This window comes from Molothrus aeneus, chromosome 5 (genome assembly GCF_037042795.1).
Source record: "Molothrus aeneus isolate 106 chromosome 5, BPBGC_Maene_1.0, whole genome shotgun sequence".
Taxonomy (NCBI): domain Eukaryota; kingdom Metazoa; phylum Chordata; class Aves; order Passeriformes; family Icteridae; genus Molothrus; species Molothrus aeneus.
The window spans coordinates 37,933,246-37,948,301 of NC_089650.1; the positions used below are offsets into that span (position 1 = coordinate 37,933,246).

Here is a 15,056-nt window from a genome sequence, read left to right on the forward strand (position 1 = left end):
TTCACAGCTGTGCAAAAAGGGCTCTTTGAATATCTAGCAGTCCTTTTAAATTTTCTTGGAAAAATTTTGTCAGGTTCTAATATCTCAGAAATTACTGTACAAGATGATATTCAAATGCCAGTATCATGTGAGTCATGCTGGCATGCTCTAAGACTAGTGCTTCTTTTTGTCTTGCCCTCCTTTTCAGCCTGTAGGGGCTTCTTTGGATCATTTCTGAAAGTCAGAAATGATATATTTCTGGTCAGAGAGACCAGGGTATTCTGAAACCTCACATGATCTGCTGCCTAAATAGCTTCAGGCAGAATTTTTTCCTCTTTCCCTGGGTATTTGGCTCAGGCTTCACAAACTCTACATCACTGCTAAGTTGCAGAAATGTATGAGGCTGGCCCTCAATTGTTCAAAAGGTAATGCTTTCATTTCTTCAAAACAACATAGTTTTCTTGAGGTATTTCCTTACTCATTAGGACTAATTATAGAAAACATCAGAAACACCCCCTTGGCGCAGCTCTGCTTTTCTGCCTTCTTATAGGGAAGGAAATGAATAATAATCACTATGAAGTGGAGAATCAGACATACAGAGCATTCTGAGCCTACAGAGTCACAGAGTTGGAGGAGTGAACAACTCTCAAACCAATTGAAATCAGATTACTCAGACATTGTTCCATTGCATAGCAAAGTAAGCATGGTTGTAAATTTTAAATATTTCTTCCTAAGAATAATGAAGATAGTCCTATCCTTTGTGAAAACTCTTCTAAACAAAGAAAAAACTCAGGTAGGAATAAATGGAAGATTGCTGCCTATGGCTAAATTAAGAAAGAAAGCAACCAGCATAGAGTTAATTTCCATGAGAATTTCAAAATTGCACATTTTTTTTATGACTTTTAGTTTACTCTTCTACCACCCTGGTGAACACCAAGTCAATTTCAGGAAAGTTATTACGGCTGTGTATAGAGAAAATACTCCAAAGGACTTTTCATGTTCTATAAAATGGACTCTGAGCTTTCTTCTGCGGCATTATTAGAATATACAGATGATCCCTTCGTAGATCTTACAGTCCTGATTATCATCCATCACCTTCCATATCTGCAATGATAAATGCCATAGAACTCTGAAGTGCAGATTCTGGCTGAAGCTACAAAATATCCCGTCCACCAGGGCTTATTTGTATGATGAAACCTGTAAAATTATGTTGGCAAGACCAACCAAAGTTTGTCTCCAGTTTATGAAGAAGAATGGGTTCTCAAGGAAACACAGCATTGTGTCAAATCAACGTGCATCTACAAATTCAGTAGTAATAGATCTGAGAATTTTAATAGAGCTGCAGTTTTGTCTCTTCAGATTGAAGAATGTCGTAAGATAAATTACTGATGCCAGCCAGAAGGACTTGTTTCTTCATCCTGAGTTCAAACTTTGTGGCTTAGAACCATGTTCCTGACAAAGGAAGACCAAAGAACTGTATCTCTGCTCATGCTGTTTCTAATTCAGGCAAATGCACTCCAAAATCAGATTAGTTGTTATAGAAATTTGACATCTCTCTGTCCTGATTCCTTGTCACCTTTTCAGTCACCTTGGAAAATGTAAATTTCTCATCTTCAAGGCATCATTCCAATTCCACTTGCTAATAATTTTTATTCCTCATTCATGAAGAACAAAAAAGGAGCAGGAGACTTTATTCTAGAACTCAACTTGACAAATTTGAAGCCTATTTCTTGGAAAGCCAATTACTTTTTCGAAGGTCAGTCAGGAAATTGCCAGAATCCTTTTTCTTTCTCGCAACCTTAAAGCACATTATTGGTACTTACATTCCTGAAATTTGAAGGCTACAACCTCTTCTGAGCCTTTTGGTCTTTCCTTCATTACATGAGATTTTAGAATTCCAGAGTCTAATTGCAATTAGCTACTTTGATTCATTCATACTTTGTCTTAGGTCACAATCTATTTAGATAAAATAATGAGAAAATGCATATATGAAGACAACTGGACATGTTCTATAAGGAAGACATTTTAAATTGAATGCCACAGTAGGTTCTTAGTTGAAACTCCTAGCATTCATTTTTAGCTTTGACAGAATACTTATTTTCTCTTCACTGTGAAGTTCAAAAATCATATCCAGATGATCCTGAGTACAGAGATGTTATAAGGTGTTGTAACTTTCACCTGCATGTCTCCATAATGCTCAAGCAAGAAAACATTTACTTATTAAACTGACAGCACTTGTTCTTTTCATCTTTGACCAAGATGACTACAACTATTGGGAATCAGAAACTATAATCTTGGCTGTACCTTAGTGAAAGAGGCTTTATGTGTTGTTTTCCTGGGCAATGAGAAATCCTTCTTATTGTTCAGCCTCTGGGTGAAAAGCCATGTCTTCCTTTTTCACAGCTCTATTAGGACTTGAGAAAAGATATCAAAGATTTTTCTGAAATCCTCCAGATCTGCCATCTTTCTTCTCTTTCTTGTCTTTCTTATCTATATTGGACTAATGGCATGATGGGTACTCATACAGGAGAAGGTTAAAATTAGATTTCCTAAAAATTAATTTTATATTCTCTGAAATGGTACCCACTACTCTGTCAGTGCCTATTTTTTTAAGCCAAAATTTCTCCAAGCACAGAAAAGTCTTTTCTTCATGTGGAAATTCTAAATGGATGAAAAGAGAAAGGAAAATTATCAAAGGGATTCAAGTTGATGACTGATTCATTGTTTTTAAATAATTTTTCCTTCCTGGATATTGGTTCTGTTGTTTTCTAACTTGTTTTTTAGTTATCTTATATTCCCTCAGCTATGGCAGTATTCCTGGAGACAAATGTGAATGCACTTCCTCAAAATGCCAGCAGTGGAAGCTGGTAAGCAAGTGGGGAAAAATCACCAGAGAAATCTCTGAAGCTTGGGACAAAGGCAGAAAACACATCAGTACTGCACTAACAGAACAGCAGGTACTCTTATAGAGACGATAAAATTACAGGTAAGGAAATAATTTACATTTCTATTTTGAACTTGTCCAAATGGCTTGTTACTCTCCATTCAAAATATCAGGAAAAACCCTACAGCATAAAATTTGAAAAATATCTCAAATTTGATTAACTTGGACAACCTGATTTTTTAGTGGGGATAATTGGAAGTTCTGACCTCATTTCTAGAAAAATATATTAAAAGATGAAAATTTTTATGCCTATTAGACAGTTTAGAACCTCAGTCTAGTTTTAAAACAAGGCTGGATTTGAGTTTTTTAAATTTGTTTTGCTTTTTTGTATTTAGAATGTAAACACAGGAAAATGCTTGTTATAGGTTTTCCTTTCCAATAAAAAACAAGTGTAGCCTTTTCCATAGGTACATGAAGTCAGATAAAGCCAAAGACAGAAGGACTCTGTTCCCATCTCTCCGTTAACACTTCCTGACAGGGTAGCACAACTCTTTCTTATGCTTCAGTTTCCTCATATGTTGAAAGGAAAGAGGTTATTTTTCTCTCCCAGTTGGGATGATTAGGCAGGATAAGTGGTGTAGAAGAGAAAAAAATTACTCTTTTGTAATTAATTGTCTTGCAGTCTTTTATGCCGCCATGCTGCAGTCCCACTATGGAGTTGTGAGCACCATAAAAAGCTCAAGAGGATAATCCTTGTCTGAATTGCTGCAGTTATTATCTGTTACAGAAAGTAAAATAAGGTTTTTGTTTAAGTCTTCTTTTAATTTAAAATTGTTGTCTGTAAATGAAACATTGTGTTACATTAAAATAATTCTACCACAAACTCTGTTCTCCACTGAGTTACAGAAACATTGAGAAAATTAGGGTATGTTCAATACAGTGGCATAACCTTTTGGAAGACAGTAATAATGAGTATATAGGAAGGACTAATGAATTGGATTTAGCCTTGATGTAACTCATATATCTTCATCAATGATTCACTATCACAATTATCCCAGTGAGATGTACCAATTTATTTTATTTTGTAAACTATCCAGTTCAAGGAAGTATGAACACAGGACCATATTAATTGATTTCATAGTATTCAAATATGTAGAGATTTTATTTAAGCAAGAAATTTTTGAAATTTTGAGTTTAATCTTGTATATTTTCAATGATCTGCAGCATGATATTTAATTTAAAAGGGTTAAGAAAATAAAAGAAGAAAACTTCAAGAAATTTTGGTGATCTGTTGAGATGCTGTGTATCACATCAGAAGCAATTATTATTGGCAGGTTCAAAATCTATCTCAAACATCTAGATAAAGAACTATCTGTCTGAATTGAATATTGTCTTTTGAAATGTGTCCTCTGTTATTTTATAGTGTTTCCTGTAACCTTCTAATTTTTTTTTTTTTTTTGCTTTAAACATATGTGAGGAGAACACACTCAAATCTTTCATTTTGAAGGAATTGTCTTCTGACTTCATGACTCCTTTCTGTACCACAGGTCTATGTATGAACTTATTCTCAAAGAACTTTTCAATTACTGTTTTATCATACTTAAATTTTGCTGATTACTTTCAGAAGTGAGTGTAATCTATCAGTTTCTGTTGCTTTTTGGTTTGAATTTGAGTATGTTTGGGTATTTTAAAGACCATGCACTTTTCCTACGAGAATTTTCTCTGATTCTGAAATGTTTTAACCTGTCATTTTTTATTTATCCTTGTAAGTTAAAAAAATATTCCAACTATCCCCGTTTTGTTTTCTGTAACTAATTTCATAACAGTGTAGTACTTGACATGTGTTTGTTTCTTAGGCAAACGTGTAAAAACTCCTCAAGTCCGAATGGAGAAGTAGAGAAAGGAGGTTTCTGCTGTGCCTGATGACAATTTTTGTTTTTTCCACACACAAAAAATATTCTGGCTCCACGATGGAGCACTAGTTGTGATGAATCCTAGTCTTGGTCGGATTCTAAGGAAGGGCCAGAACGTTCGTTGAGGAATAAAGAGTCAAACCACTCCAGAAAATGTGTTCCAGCCCCGGTTTATTACTCACAGAGCAGCAGGTGTGTACAAATACAGGTTTTACACAGTATTAACAGGAATTGTTGTGCCTTACTCCTCATTGCAGTTGCTTAGTTTGCTGTGGACATTGCAGATTTGTGGCTCATTTGGGCAGAGTTTCTGGAGGGTGGTTGGAGAGATTCTGACTGTGCTACTAAGCAAGCAGCCTCAGAGCGTTACTTAGATGCTTCTGGGAGCCCTAAAATATCTTCACACTCTTGACTTTCAGAGATAGACCCAGTTGGTAAGCTTAGTTACTCCATGGGAAAACAGCAGATGCTCTAGAGAACAGCACTTGGAAGAGAAGTCCATCTTAATACATCCAGTCTGGTGTGGCACCTGTAGCTGAAAGCTCAGTATCACATACTGAATTACTTAAATTTCATAAGAAACCCCTAAGAATTGGGTATTTCCATTTAATTCCTCAGACAGGCTAGAAGCTGTTTACCTATCTTAAAACTGTGTTAAGGCTGAAGACCTTTATCATTTACAGGAACGTACGCCATGCTCTGAGGTATTTTTCCATTACCTACTTTACTAGTCCTACCTTTCAGACTATTTGAAGTAAGTGGAAAGATCACTTTACATGGGAAAGGTTTCTAAAGACTTTTAAAAATTTTTAACACTGACCGTCTAGATCTTCACTTTACAACCAAAAATTTCCAGCTGAAATCCTTAAGAGCAGTGGGAAATAAAGGAGTACAGCTGTATTTCAAATGGCATTGCATGAAATGAGTTTTCAGAATGTTTGTCTCTCTATAATGGAAGTCCTAAGCACAGGAACTATCAAAAGTGAGTTTTGATTAGTCACTATGCAATAAAAATATGAAAGAATTATAAGGTTTTAGAGTTTCATGGTTATCAAAGGGAGCCTTTTGAGTCATGTCCTGGGAAATACTCTTTTTAATTATTAAAATGAGCTACTCATAGCTCCTGAAGGACAAGCGTGAGGATCTAGAATTCTAAATCACTTAACAGGCTTGGGAACATGTTTAGATTAATACTTTTCATACTGCAGTGCCTAAAATAAAACTAAGGGAAAAATTTGAAGCTCTTGAGTCCTTAAATAAAAAGTTAGGTAGGATCAAAATTTTATAAACAGGAATGAAACATTTGATGACTTGAAAAAGTGTCTTCCGATACATAACCTTCTCTGAAGGTAAGTGAATCTGTGTAGTTATCATTAAATATCTGTTTTCCAGACTGCTCAAAAAGTAACTCAAATTTTGCCTTTTGTCATTAGCCCAGTCGAAGGGCTGTCTGTAATACTAAAATAAGGGCCTATGTCCTCATTAATGGTTTTCTCTTGCAGTTCTCTTGAAATGTGCTTGAGTCACCTTCATTTTTCAGGCTTTTGAAATGGTTCCTCCTCCCTCCAGAAACTCAGTTATCTAGCAATAAAGACCCAAATCCACATCTACCTACTGTAAGGGGTCTATACATATATGAGCCCTATTCCAGAAAGGTCCTTAACATCTTTTTGTCCACTTTACCCAATTCATTGGAACATAAATGACATGATTATCCATCTGTGAGGAAATTGTGAACCTGTCCTTTGTTAACATTTGCAAAGTACTTAGGATTATCACTGGTACAAGACAGTAGTACTAGAACAGAAGCATTTTCTAAGCTTACAAGTTGAACTGTTTCAGTGAATGGACAGGCACGAGTGGCAATGCAAGCTGTCATTTTCTTTCGCAAGCGATGTATGAATGATAGCGCATGGCAAACACACTGCATGGATTTTAAAGTTCCAGGAAATAGTGTGCTTCCATCTGTTCAAAAGATCCATTTCCAACCTCAACCTCATTCTCAGAGGGCATGAGTAGAGAAAATGCACTGGCAGATGTTTGTTTCTGGTTATATGGGCCCTGTTTCTACACTGTAGTATTGATATTTTCTTGCTACCACAACAAAATTATTTGTTTTAGAAAAGAACAAGACTGATGTAGCCCTCCTGAGTTCATTCCTTTTTAGAAATGATTTGCTAAAGAATCACTTTGTTCATAATTTTATTAAATTTTTTGTGGTGTATTGCATACTGTTTAAGAAAGGATACCGCAATAATGACACAAAAAGGACAGGAATATACTGCATACAAACAAGTGCTGTTTTGGTATGGGATCTCTGTCTTTTCTCCAGCACATGGAGGACAATTCATGTTAGGCATTTCTTCAAGCCATTACTTATGGCTTTTGTCATTCCCTGTATTTAGCATATCTCATGTTGGTTATTAAATAAATTTGTGAGACCCCTTTTATTTTTGCTTGAAATCCCCGTACCTTTTTTGTTTCCCAGAGGCTTTTAATAGTTTAGAGAAAAATGGAAGGGGTGCCAAGTCAACTTTATCTCATGAAATTACACTTAGCTCAGGGTGAGCTATTAATTGCTTTCACAAAAAAAAAAAAATCCTTTCTGTGTCTTACGTATCTCAAGAAAAAAAAGAAAAAGACAGCCTGAGTATGCTTAGATGACATGACCTATGATCACACACAATCTTATATAGTCAATGGAACAGTTCTAACTAAAAAGAAAAAATCCTCTCTTAATACTTTCTGTTTCTTTGGAGAAAACCCAGAACAGAGGGTCCATCCATTCCATGTGGAATCATCTGTCAAGGCAAGAAACATTGGCTTAAATATTTTACCTTTTCTGCATTTCCATTGATGCATAGCCCTGTCTTCCCTCCAACTCTCCTCACACACTAAAGTCACTTTACTGTGCATGATGGAAAAGAGAGAGAATTAAATTGCAAGGGGAGATATAAAAAGGCAAGTTTCTACCTTTCAAGTGCTTGACTTTGCAAACTTTAGAGTCAATTTTCAGTATGGATCCTGTGTATGGCTTATGATAAACACAGAAAAAAATTCAAAAAGCTGCCAGTCAAAAAATAGTAATGTACAAGTTGTGTTATGAAATTTTCCAGCACACACCTAATTTCAATATACCATATATTGTTATCTGTTTTATTCTAACATTATTATATAATAATTAATTATGTGCCTAATTTTGGATGCAGAAGCTATTCTGTAGCTAGCTAATGATTTGTGATATATTTGTTTCTGTGAAGAAACAGAAGAATTTTACTATACCTAATTGAGGTTCTGTAACTTTGATGCTAATGTGCTTGACTTTAGGGAGAAGTGCTTTATTATTCAGGGAATATTCTCTCAGCCATTCTTTACATCCTACAGCCTTGATGTTTCTTCCTTTCTCTTCTAAGGCAGAAGAAAGTCCTGAGTAAAAGTATCAGACTTAGTTTTTATTGAAAATCTATTCTAATGAAATAAACACTATTATCTGCTGTATTCATCCAATGTGTGGATTTCACAAATGGGGATATTTTTCACCCATTGTGGTTGTCCAGAAAAATATCTTGAGGCTGGTAGCTTTTCTAATGTGATGTCATGAGATCTTTTAATCTCTGATCCATTCTGCATTATCCTGGCAAAAAGATTTTACCCAAAGACTCAGTTTGTTCTGAACATTTAGTAAGTAGAATAATGTGGAAATCTTCAGGTAAATTTAATTATATGTTGTGTTAAAATAAAACAAGCGAGTCCACATACAATTACAGCCAATTTACAGCAGCCACTCACTAATTTAAATTAAAAAGTCTGGAACTGCAGAGTACTTATGCTTTAATTGCATATTTAGGACAAGAAAATGAAGAGAATCTAATTTAGTGTATTTATGATATAACAACAATGTGAGAAAATTTATTATTATAAAGGGAGTAATTACATTCCAAGAATGAACAATTTAATTCAAATCAACACATAGGATGCTAAAGGTTTCATGTACTTTTAAAATTTGTATTGTTAATTTTCCATACATATTAATTATTAACTGAAAACTTGATTTGCACACTTCAGGGTGTTACTGTTCTCTAAGGATTTTAAAGATCAGACATGTATTGTTATTGGTCCCTCTTTTCCTATGAAGGTCTTTGGCACAATACCTTAATACCTTACTTCCCAGAAACTTGAATCAAATAGCATTTACTATATCCAAAATTAAGCATTTCTGGGATTACCATCACTAGGTATTAGCTAAAATTTCATTGCTTCTTTATGAAACTGCCTTTAATATCCAAGAGGTTTATTCACTCCCTGATGTGTATGGTGTATGGATATATAACTTCCATTCATGTTGATGTGCAATCTATGCTTGAGCACAAGAAGTATTAACATCATACATAGAGGTAAATGTGGACCACTAATATATTTATATTTGTGTGTGTGTGTGTATGTAGGTGAGTGACCTGATATAGAGCAGAAATCTGAATGGCTATCTGCTCTTTTTCTTTCTTATTTTTATCACCTATCTAATTTATGTGACAGTGTATGTTACTCTCATGGGGATATTTTCACCACAGGGTTGTAGTGCTAGGTGGGGGGGGGGGGGTAGATAGGCCTGCAGATTATGATTTTGCTGACTTTTCTGTGATTAAAAGCACATTTGCACTTCAAAACAGCCATGTAACTGAGAAGTCATGTGTGTGCAAAAATACCATTTTTGTTATCTGAAGTTTATCACCTTAGCCCATGCATAGATCTGTGTGTAATAGAAATAATACATCACAGGATAGTTGAGATTGGAATGCAACTCTGAAAGTGCCACCCCCTGGCTCAAGTAGAGACATCTAAAGCCTGTAAGGGCAAGACAGCTTTTGAATATCTTCAGTAATGGAGCCCACAATCTCCCTGGGCAAAATGTGCTAGTAGTCAGCCACCCTCACAGTAAAAAACTTTTTTCTGAGAGGAAACTGTCTGTGTTGGCTTGTTCTCGGTTTCTGGTCCTGCTGCTGGGCACCACTTTCTGGCTCCATTTTCTTGCCCCCCTTTCTTCACACATTTGTACACATTGATGTGTTTCCCCCTGAACCTTCTCTTTTTCAAGTTGAAGAGTTCCAGCGCTCTCAGCCTTTCTTCATATGAGATGCTCCTGTGTCTTATTTGCCTTAGTGGCTATTTACTGGATACACAGATAGGTAGAGATAGATATAGATATAGAGACATGTATCACAAATGAAGCCAGTAAAATTCCACCTGCGGATAGTATCAGAAGATGTGTATTTTACATTGTGTAGCTCAGTGGCACCTGGTTCTATGAGCAGAATTCCAGCTTGCTACAATAAAGCAAAAAAATAAATACAATAAGATGGTGCATCAACCTTTTGAGCTTTGGTGCAGGGCACAGAAATATGTTGCCTGACTGTTAAATTAATTCTTTATTATTTTTTCAGGCAATCTTCCATTTTAGAAGGGATCACATGAGGCTGTTTCCAACAGCAAGACCAAAGCAAAATAAAAGCAGTGTAATAAATAAGCCTGTGTATCATAAAAATCACGAAGCACAATTTTATTATTGCCTCAAGTGCAGTTCCTAGAAACAACTCTGTGGAGAAGGCAAACTGAAGTAATGAACTCCTTGAACAGTCTGTTTAATATTCTGTTTGTTGTACGGTTATGCTCTGCAGAGCTGACAAGAGCTGTATGCAAACAGTTTTGCTGAGGGCAAAAGAATGTTTCATCATTAAGGAGCATGACCCTTCTCTCTGTGATCAAAATGAAAAGCGTATGTCCCTTGATGTCATAAAGTGTTGTGACCATTCCAATGAGTTGTTCATCAAGCCTTGGAATGTTTCCCCCTGACACAGTTTTATATTAAAAGATTACGTGATTAATCGTATCCACTGACACAGCAGAAATATTCCTCAAAGTTATGTTTCTTTGATATGACAAATTTTTTCTTTTAAAGTTTAAAATCCAAATCAGTTAGAGGGAAAGTCCAATTATTGTGAAATGCTTTGTCCCCCACTCTTTCTTTGTGGTCCTTCTGTTTCCTTCTTGTTTCATGTTCGGCTGGGTGAAACCACTCTAAATTAAATCCTCTGTAATTTTTTACTTTGTGAATAACAGGATCTCTATCTCTACTTAATTTCTGCGTGATTTTTTCCTGTTTCTCCACTAGGTGATTATATACATTAAGCCTTTAAAAGGACATTGCCTTTTCCAACCTAAATGATTTTATGATGTTATGATTGCTTTGTAAAAATGCCTGCAAAGAATGGAAGAATACAGCTACAGTATCAGTCATTGTATACTCAATAGCAAACATTTAAAAAGCATAGTTACATACAGAATTTTTAACAACAACAAAAAAAGAATCACAGAAAACATAAATGCCAACATGTGGGTTGGCAATTCATGGTTTTATTATATTTTAAAGCATGGTCACAGTTCAATTTTTCATTGTCGAATCCTATTTTCACTAAACACTTAAAACCACAATTTAGTTGGGGAGCAATGCCATTTAATATCATTGGGGTTTATTCCCTTATTTAAAAACAATAGAAAGAGGTTGCTGGACAGAGATCTTGCACTGCAGTCTCATTTCCCAGTACTTCAGAAACAGATTCACTATGCCCAATTTCTGATTTTCTCATTTTCTTTTTCTTTACAGGTAACCCGATAGCTAAAGACAACTCAAGCCAGTCTCAAGGCTGATAACATTAAATACAACACATAGGAATTTCATTCATCCAGGCAATCCTCGAAGTGAAATTTTATACTGCTGGGGTGTATCCTTCAGAATCAATTGTTTCAATGAGAACCTGGCTTGCAATCAGCAACAGCCTTGAGATCAAAACTACTGGAAAGTTATTTTGAACTTCTGTGTCACAAATATTTCAACTGATTGAACTGTGTACACTTGTAGAATTACACTTGCTGAGGAATTTGCAGCTGTAATCATGAACTAATATTCTAAAGGTGCAGAAAAGCAGCAAACTTTTGGGTTCTCCATTGCAGAACAGTGGCTTTTCATCTTGAAGACAAACTCTGAAATATATTGAATCCTTCACTCTGAAATGATCCTTGGTCCACTGTTCAGATTGCTGGTGGGACTGCACACTGCTTTAATTAAATTTCTGTTGCAGAAATTGTCCTCAAGCATGGCGCAGTTTTAGACATTTTTATTTGTGTTCTAATCTTGCAGCTCTCAAAGGTACATATTTCAACATCTTGAAGTTGCTTTGTTATAGGAATGGAATTATATATCCATTGTTAATAATTATTGTTGACAAGTAATATTTATCTGAATACATCAGTCATATTAGAATGTATAGTCAGGTTGACATGTTTCCCTAAGGCTAACCAACTACTGCAGCTTAACAGTTAAAGAAAGTAGTGGTCAAAACTCAATTACCACTTCCATCATAAGGCATTTTATATCTTTAATATATGCATTTCGATTTAGTTTGAAGGAAATCGGTGTTCCCAATATGTACTTTACTTTCCTAACCTTTAATTCATTTAAATTGATGGTAAGAAGTCAATTACACTATTTCATCCCTTTTTTACAAAGACAGGCAGGGATGTAAATGAGTTTTGCAGTTATGATATTGGATGGTAATCATTCAGAATTTTTGTCTTTTTATTAAAAAATAAAATCTCTTCCTTGAACCTAAATACTGATGGATGCTTATGTAGATGTCTGCTCAGGCTGTTTGCCATAAAGGAAAAAAGTCCTAGTGCTCTCCCAGTTTTACACTTCATGGGTATTTTGCTTGCATACAGTCATCCAATTCAGATCTGTTTTGTTAGAAATTATTGAACTTTGAAATGTGTTGTTACATGAAAAAAAAAAATCCTCAATATTTGAAGGCCTTAAGCATCTTTGAGCTTTTTTCTAAGTTATTACAGAATGTATAATTTTATACTCCATTTAATGTATATTGGACCATCTGTAATGTTGATACAAAAGAAATTTGGCAATTCCTTTTAGTGACACTGCATAAACACACTGACTAGAGGGAGTTCTGACTGTATACTTTGGTGAATTGAAATGAAAGCCACACACACCTAATGGTAGTCAAAAATACATAGAAGTAAGCTTGTTTAAGTCTGTGGTTATCAAACACAGCAAAAAACCCCCAAAAATAGAAAAAAAACCCGAATAAAAAGAAAAAAAAAAGGAAAAAAAAAGGAATAGAAGGAAATGGTTTAATCATTACAAGGCATTGACATGGCTAGTTTAGTTATATATTAAGTTCTGTGATGGATGAACACCCTGGTGAGCTCTGCCTGTCGCCGTAGCCCCTGCTGTTCCAAAACCATTTCATTACCTCTGCTGTACTATTGCACAGGAGAGCTTAAATACAATAAATGACTGTTGGGAATAAAACTGAGAAGTATATTCTATCATTTTGCTGGGAAATAATAAGAAATATGTTGACAGAAAAAGATCTTATTTTCTGATTAAAATTTAATTAGAATAAACCGATTGTAGCAGAAACTGAGTCTCTTGGTATTTTAGGATGGATTAGTATTATATGGATTTGTGCTAAGAGGTTCAGGATGGAAGGAACATCTTAAAGAGGTTGTCTGGGACAGTGCAAAGTGTAAATGTGCTGTTTTGTAAAATCTAAATATGACCTCTATTTGGTCAAAAATCTACATCATGCTTCTCAATACTTGTTTTCTTTGTTTCCTTGTTCTTAAACAGCGCTGAAAATACTGTATTATATACAAGTGTAACACATGCATACCAATAAATGAAAATAAATGGATTTTCAAATATACTGAATAGATTCTCTGCAGTAGATTAATGTTGTGACTATTCATAGCAAGTGAATAAAAATGTAATATAACATAGAGTTCCCTGTATGGATGTGTGCATTGGAGATCTGTTTACTCACGGAACAAAATAATTTTTTGGTGAATAAGAATCTCAAAGGTTTTATTAACTTTATATTTCCTACCACTTTGAAATGTCTTTTGTTTGAAAGGAACTGATACCTATGGGAAATTCTGGTGGGTGTACTGTTGTTTTCAGTTCAGATTGAATAAATTTTTTTTTCTTCACAAAATATGAATCCTGAAAAATTATCATTTAGATGATTTAAGTAGCACCAAGACATGGTAGACAATCCTGAAAAAGTAATATTTCAGGTTAATTTGTGGAACTGTTTAAAAGAAAAGAAAAAAGAAAGCCAGTTACTCAGATCTGCTTGTGCACCTTGAAGCAAGCCAGGAGCCACAGTTGAGGTGTCCATAGTGCAGGTTTAATGCTCCTTTAAAAATGGAGTACAGGTGACAGGCTCAGCTATGTGCATTCATGTAAGAATATTAATTGCTTCAATTAATAATTTATTCATTTATATAATATTTTCTAGATTGTTTCATCTGATTGCAAAAATGATCAGGCATTAGGATCAGATCCATGTTACTCTTTGAATTAAGTAATCATCAAGAATGCTGAGCTGCAGAATATGAAGTTCTGCAGTTCCAAGTGGCAGTGCATTGAGAGAGGAAGAAAAATCACTGCTTTGTGATACCTCTCACAGTTAGATGTATTGGATCAGTTCAGCAAAGCACAAAAGGAAGTCCTGATATGAATCTTAATGAAAAAAAAATCATATGGGATCAAATCTAAAATAAGGCTTAAAAAGCATTCAAGTCGAGATGTTGGTTGTATGTGGTTTATTGGTCATAAAAAATGTTAACCTTTTGAAACAGCACTGCTGCAGATAACACTGTTACTACCTATAAATACACCTATTGTGCTATATATTTTCAATTCCTGTATTTATCCTGTATCTTTTAGATCTTGGCTCCTTCAGCTCTGCCTAAAAATGTTACTGTTGTAGCATTTCAGTACTTCACCAAACAAATGCAGTTCTGTTTTGTTAAGAGTCTATATGCTTTAGGAGTGCATCAAATGCATTTATTTTGAAAATAAATAATCTGATATAAAGTATTTAAATTTGTTAGTTTTCATAAAAATATATGCAGGGATCTTTTTTGCTCATTATAATTGTACAGCTGGCTTTTATAATTTCTAGATAATGCATGAAAGTTAGTAACAACAAAAGAGAAATATGTGATTGGCATCCTTTTCTGTTGATTTACTGCCTCCTCCTTCATGCCTCAGATTTTACACATCTGTTGTTAACCAATCTATTGGCAAAGAAAAGGAGCACAGTTTTGATTTGCAAGAGAACTGTTGCCCTAATTTCTAGTTTTTTTTTGCCAAAAGTTATATAACTCTGAATCAAACCTGTCACACCTGAATAATGTGATGC

At 34.9% G+C, this 15,056-nt stretch overlaps 1 protein-coding gene across 2 annotated transcripts in view; it reads left to right on the forward strand.

Annotated features, from left to right (window-relative positions):
• The window catches only part of TAFA2 (TAFA chemokine like family member 2), a 181,727-nt gene extending 168,099 nt beyond the window's left edge, over positions 1-13,628 (forward strand). Inside the window, exons 5-6 of one of the 2 annotated variants that reach the window (XR_010783702.1) lie at positions 4,720-4,968; positions 11,435-13,628. Coding sequence is in view for 1 of the 2 variants with exons in the window: in XM_066550217.1 (XP_066406314.1) it covers positions 11,435-11,446 (12 nt within the window). In the remaining variant the exon portion in view is untranslated. The remainder of the gene's footprint in view (positions 1-4,719; positions 4,969-11,434) is intronic. The other variant, XM_066550217.1, reaches the window with a different exon arrangement.
• The last annotated feature ends 1,428 nt before the right edge of the window (positions 13,629-15,056 follow it).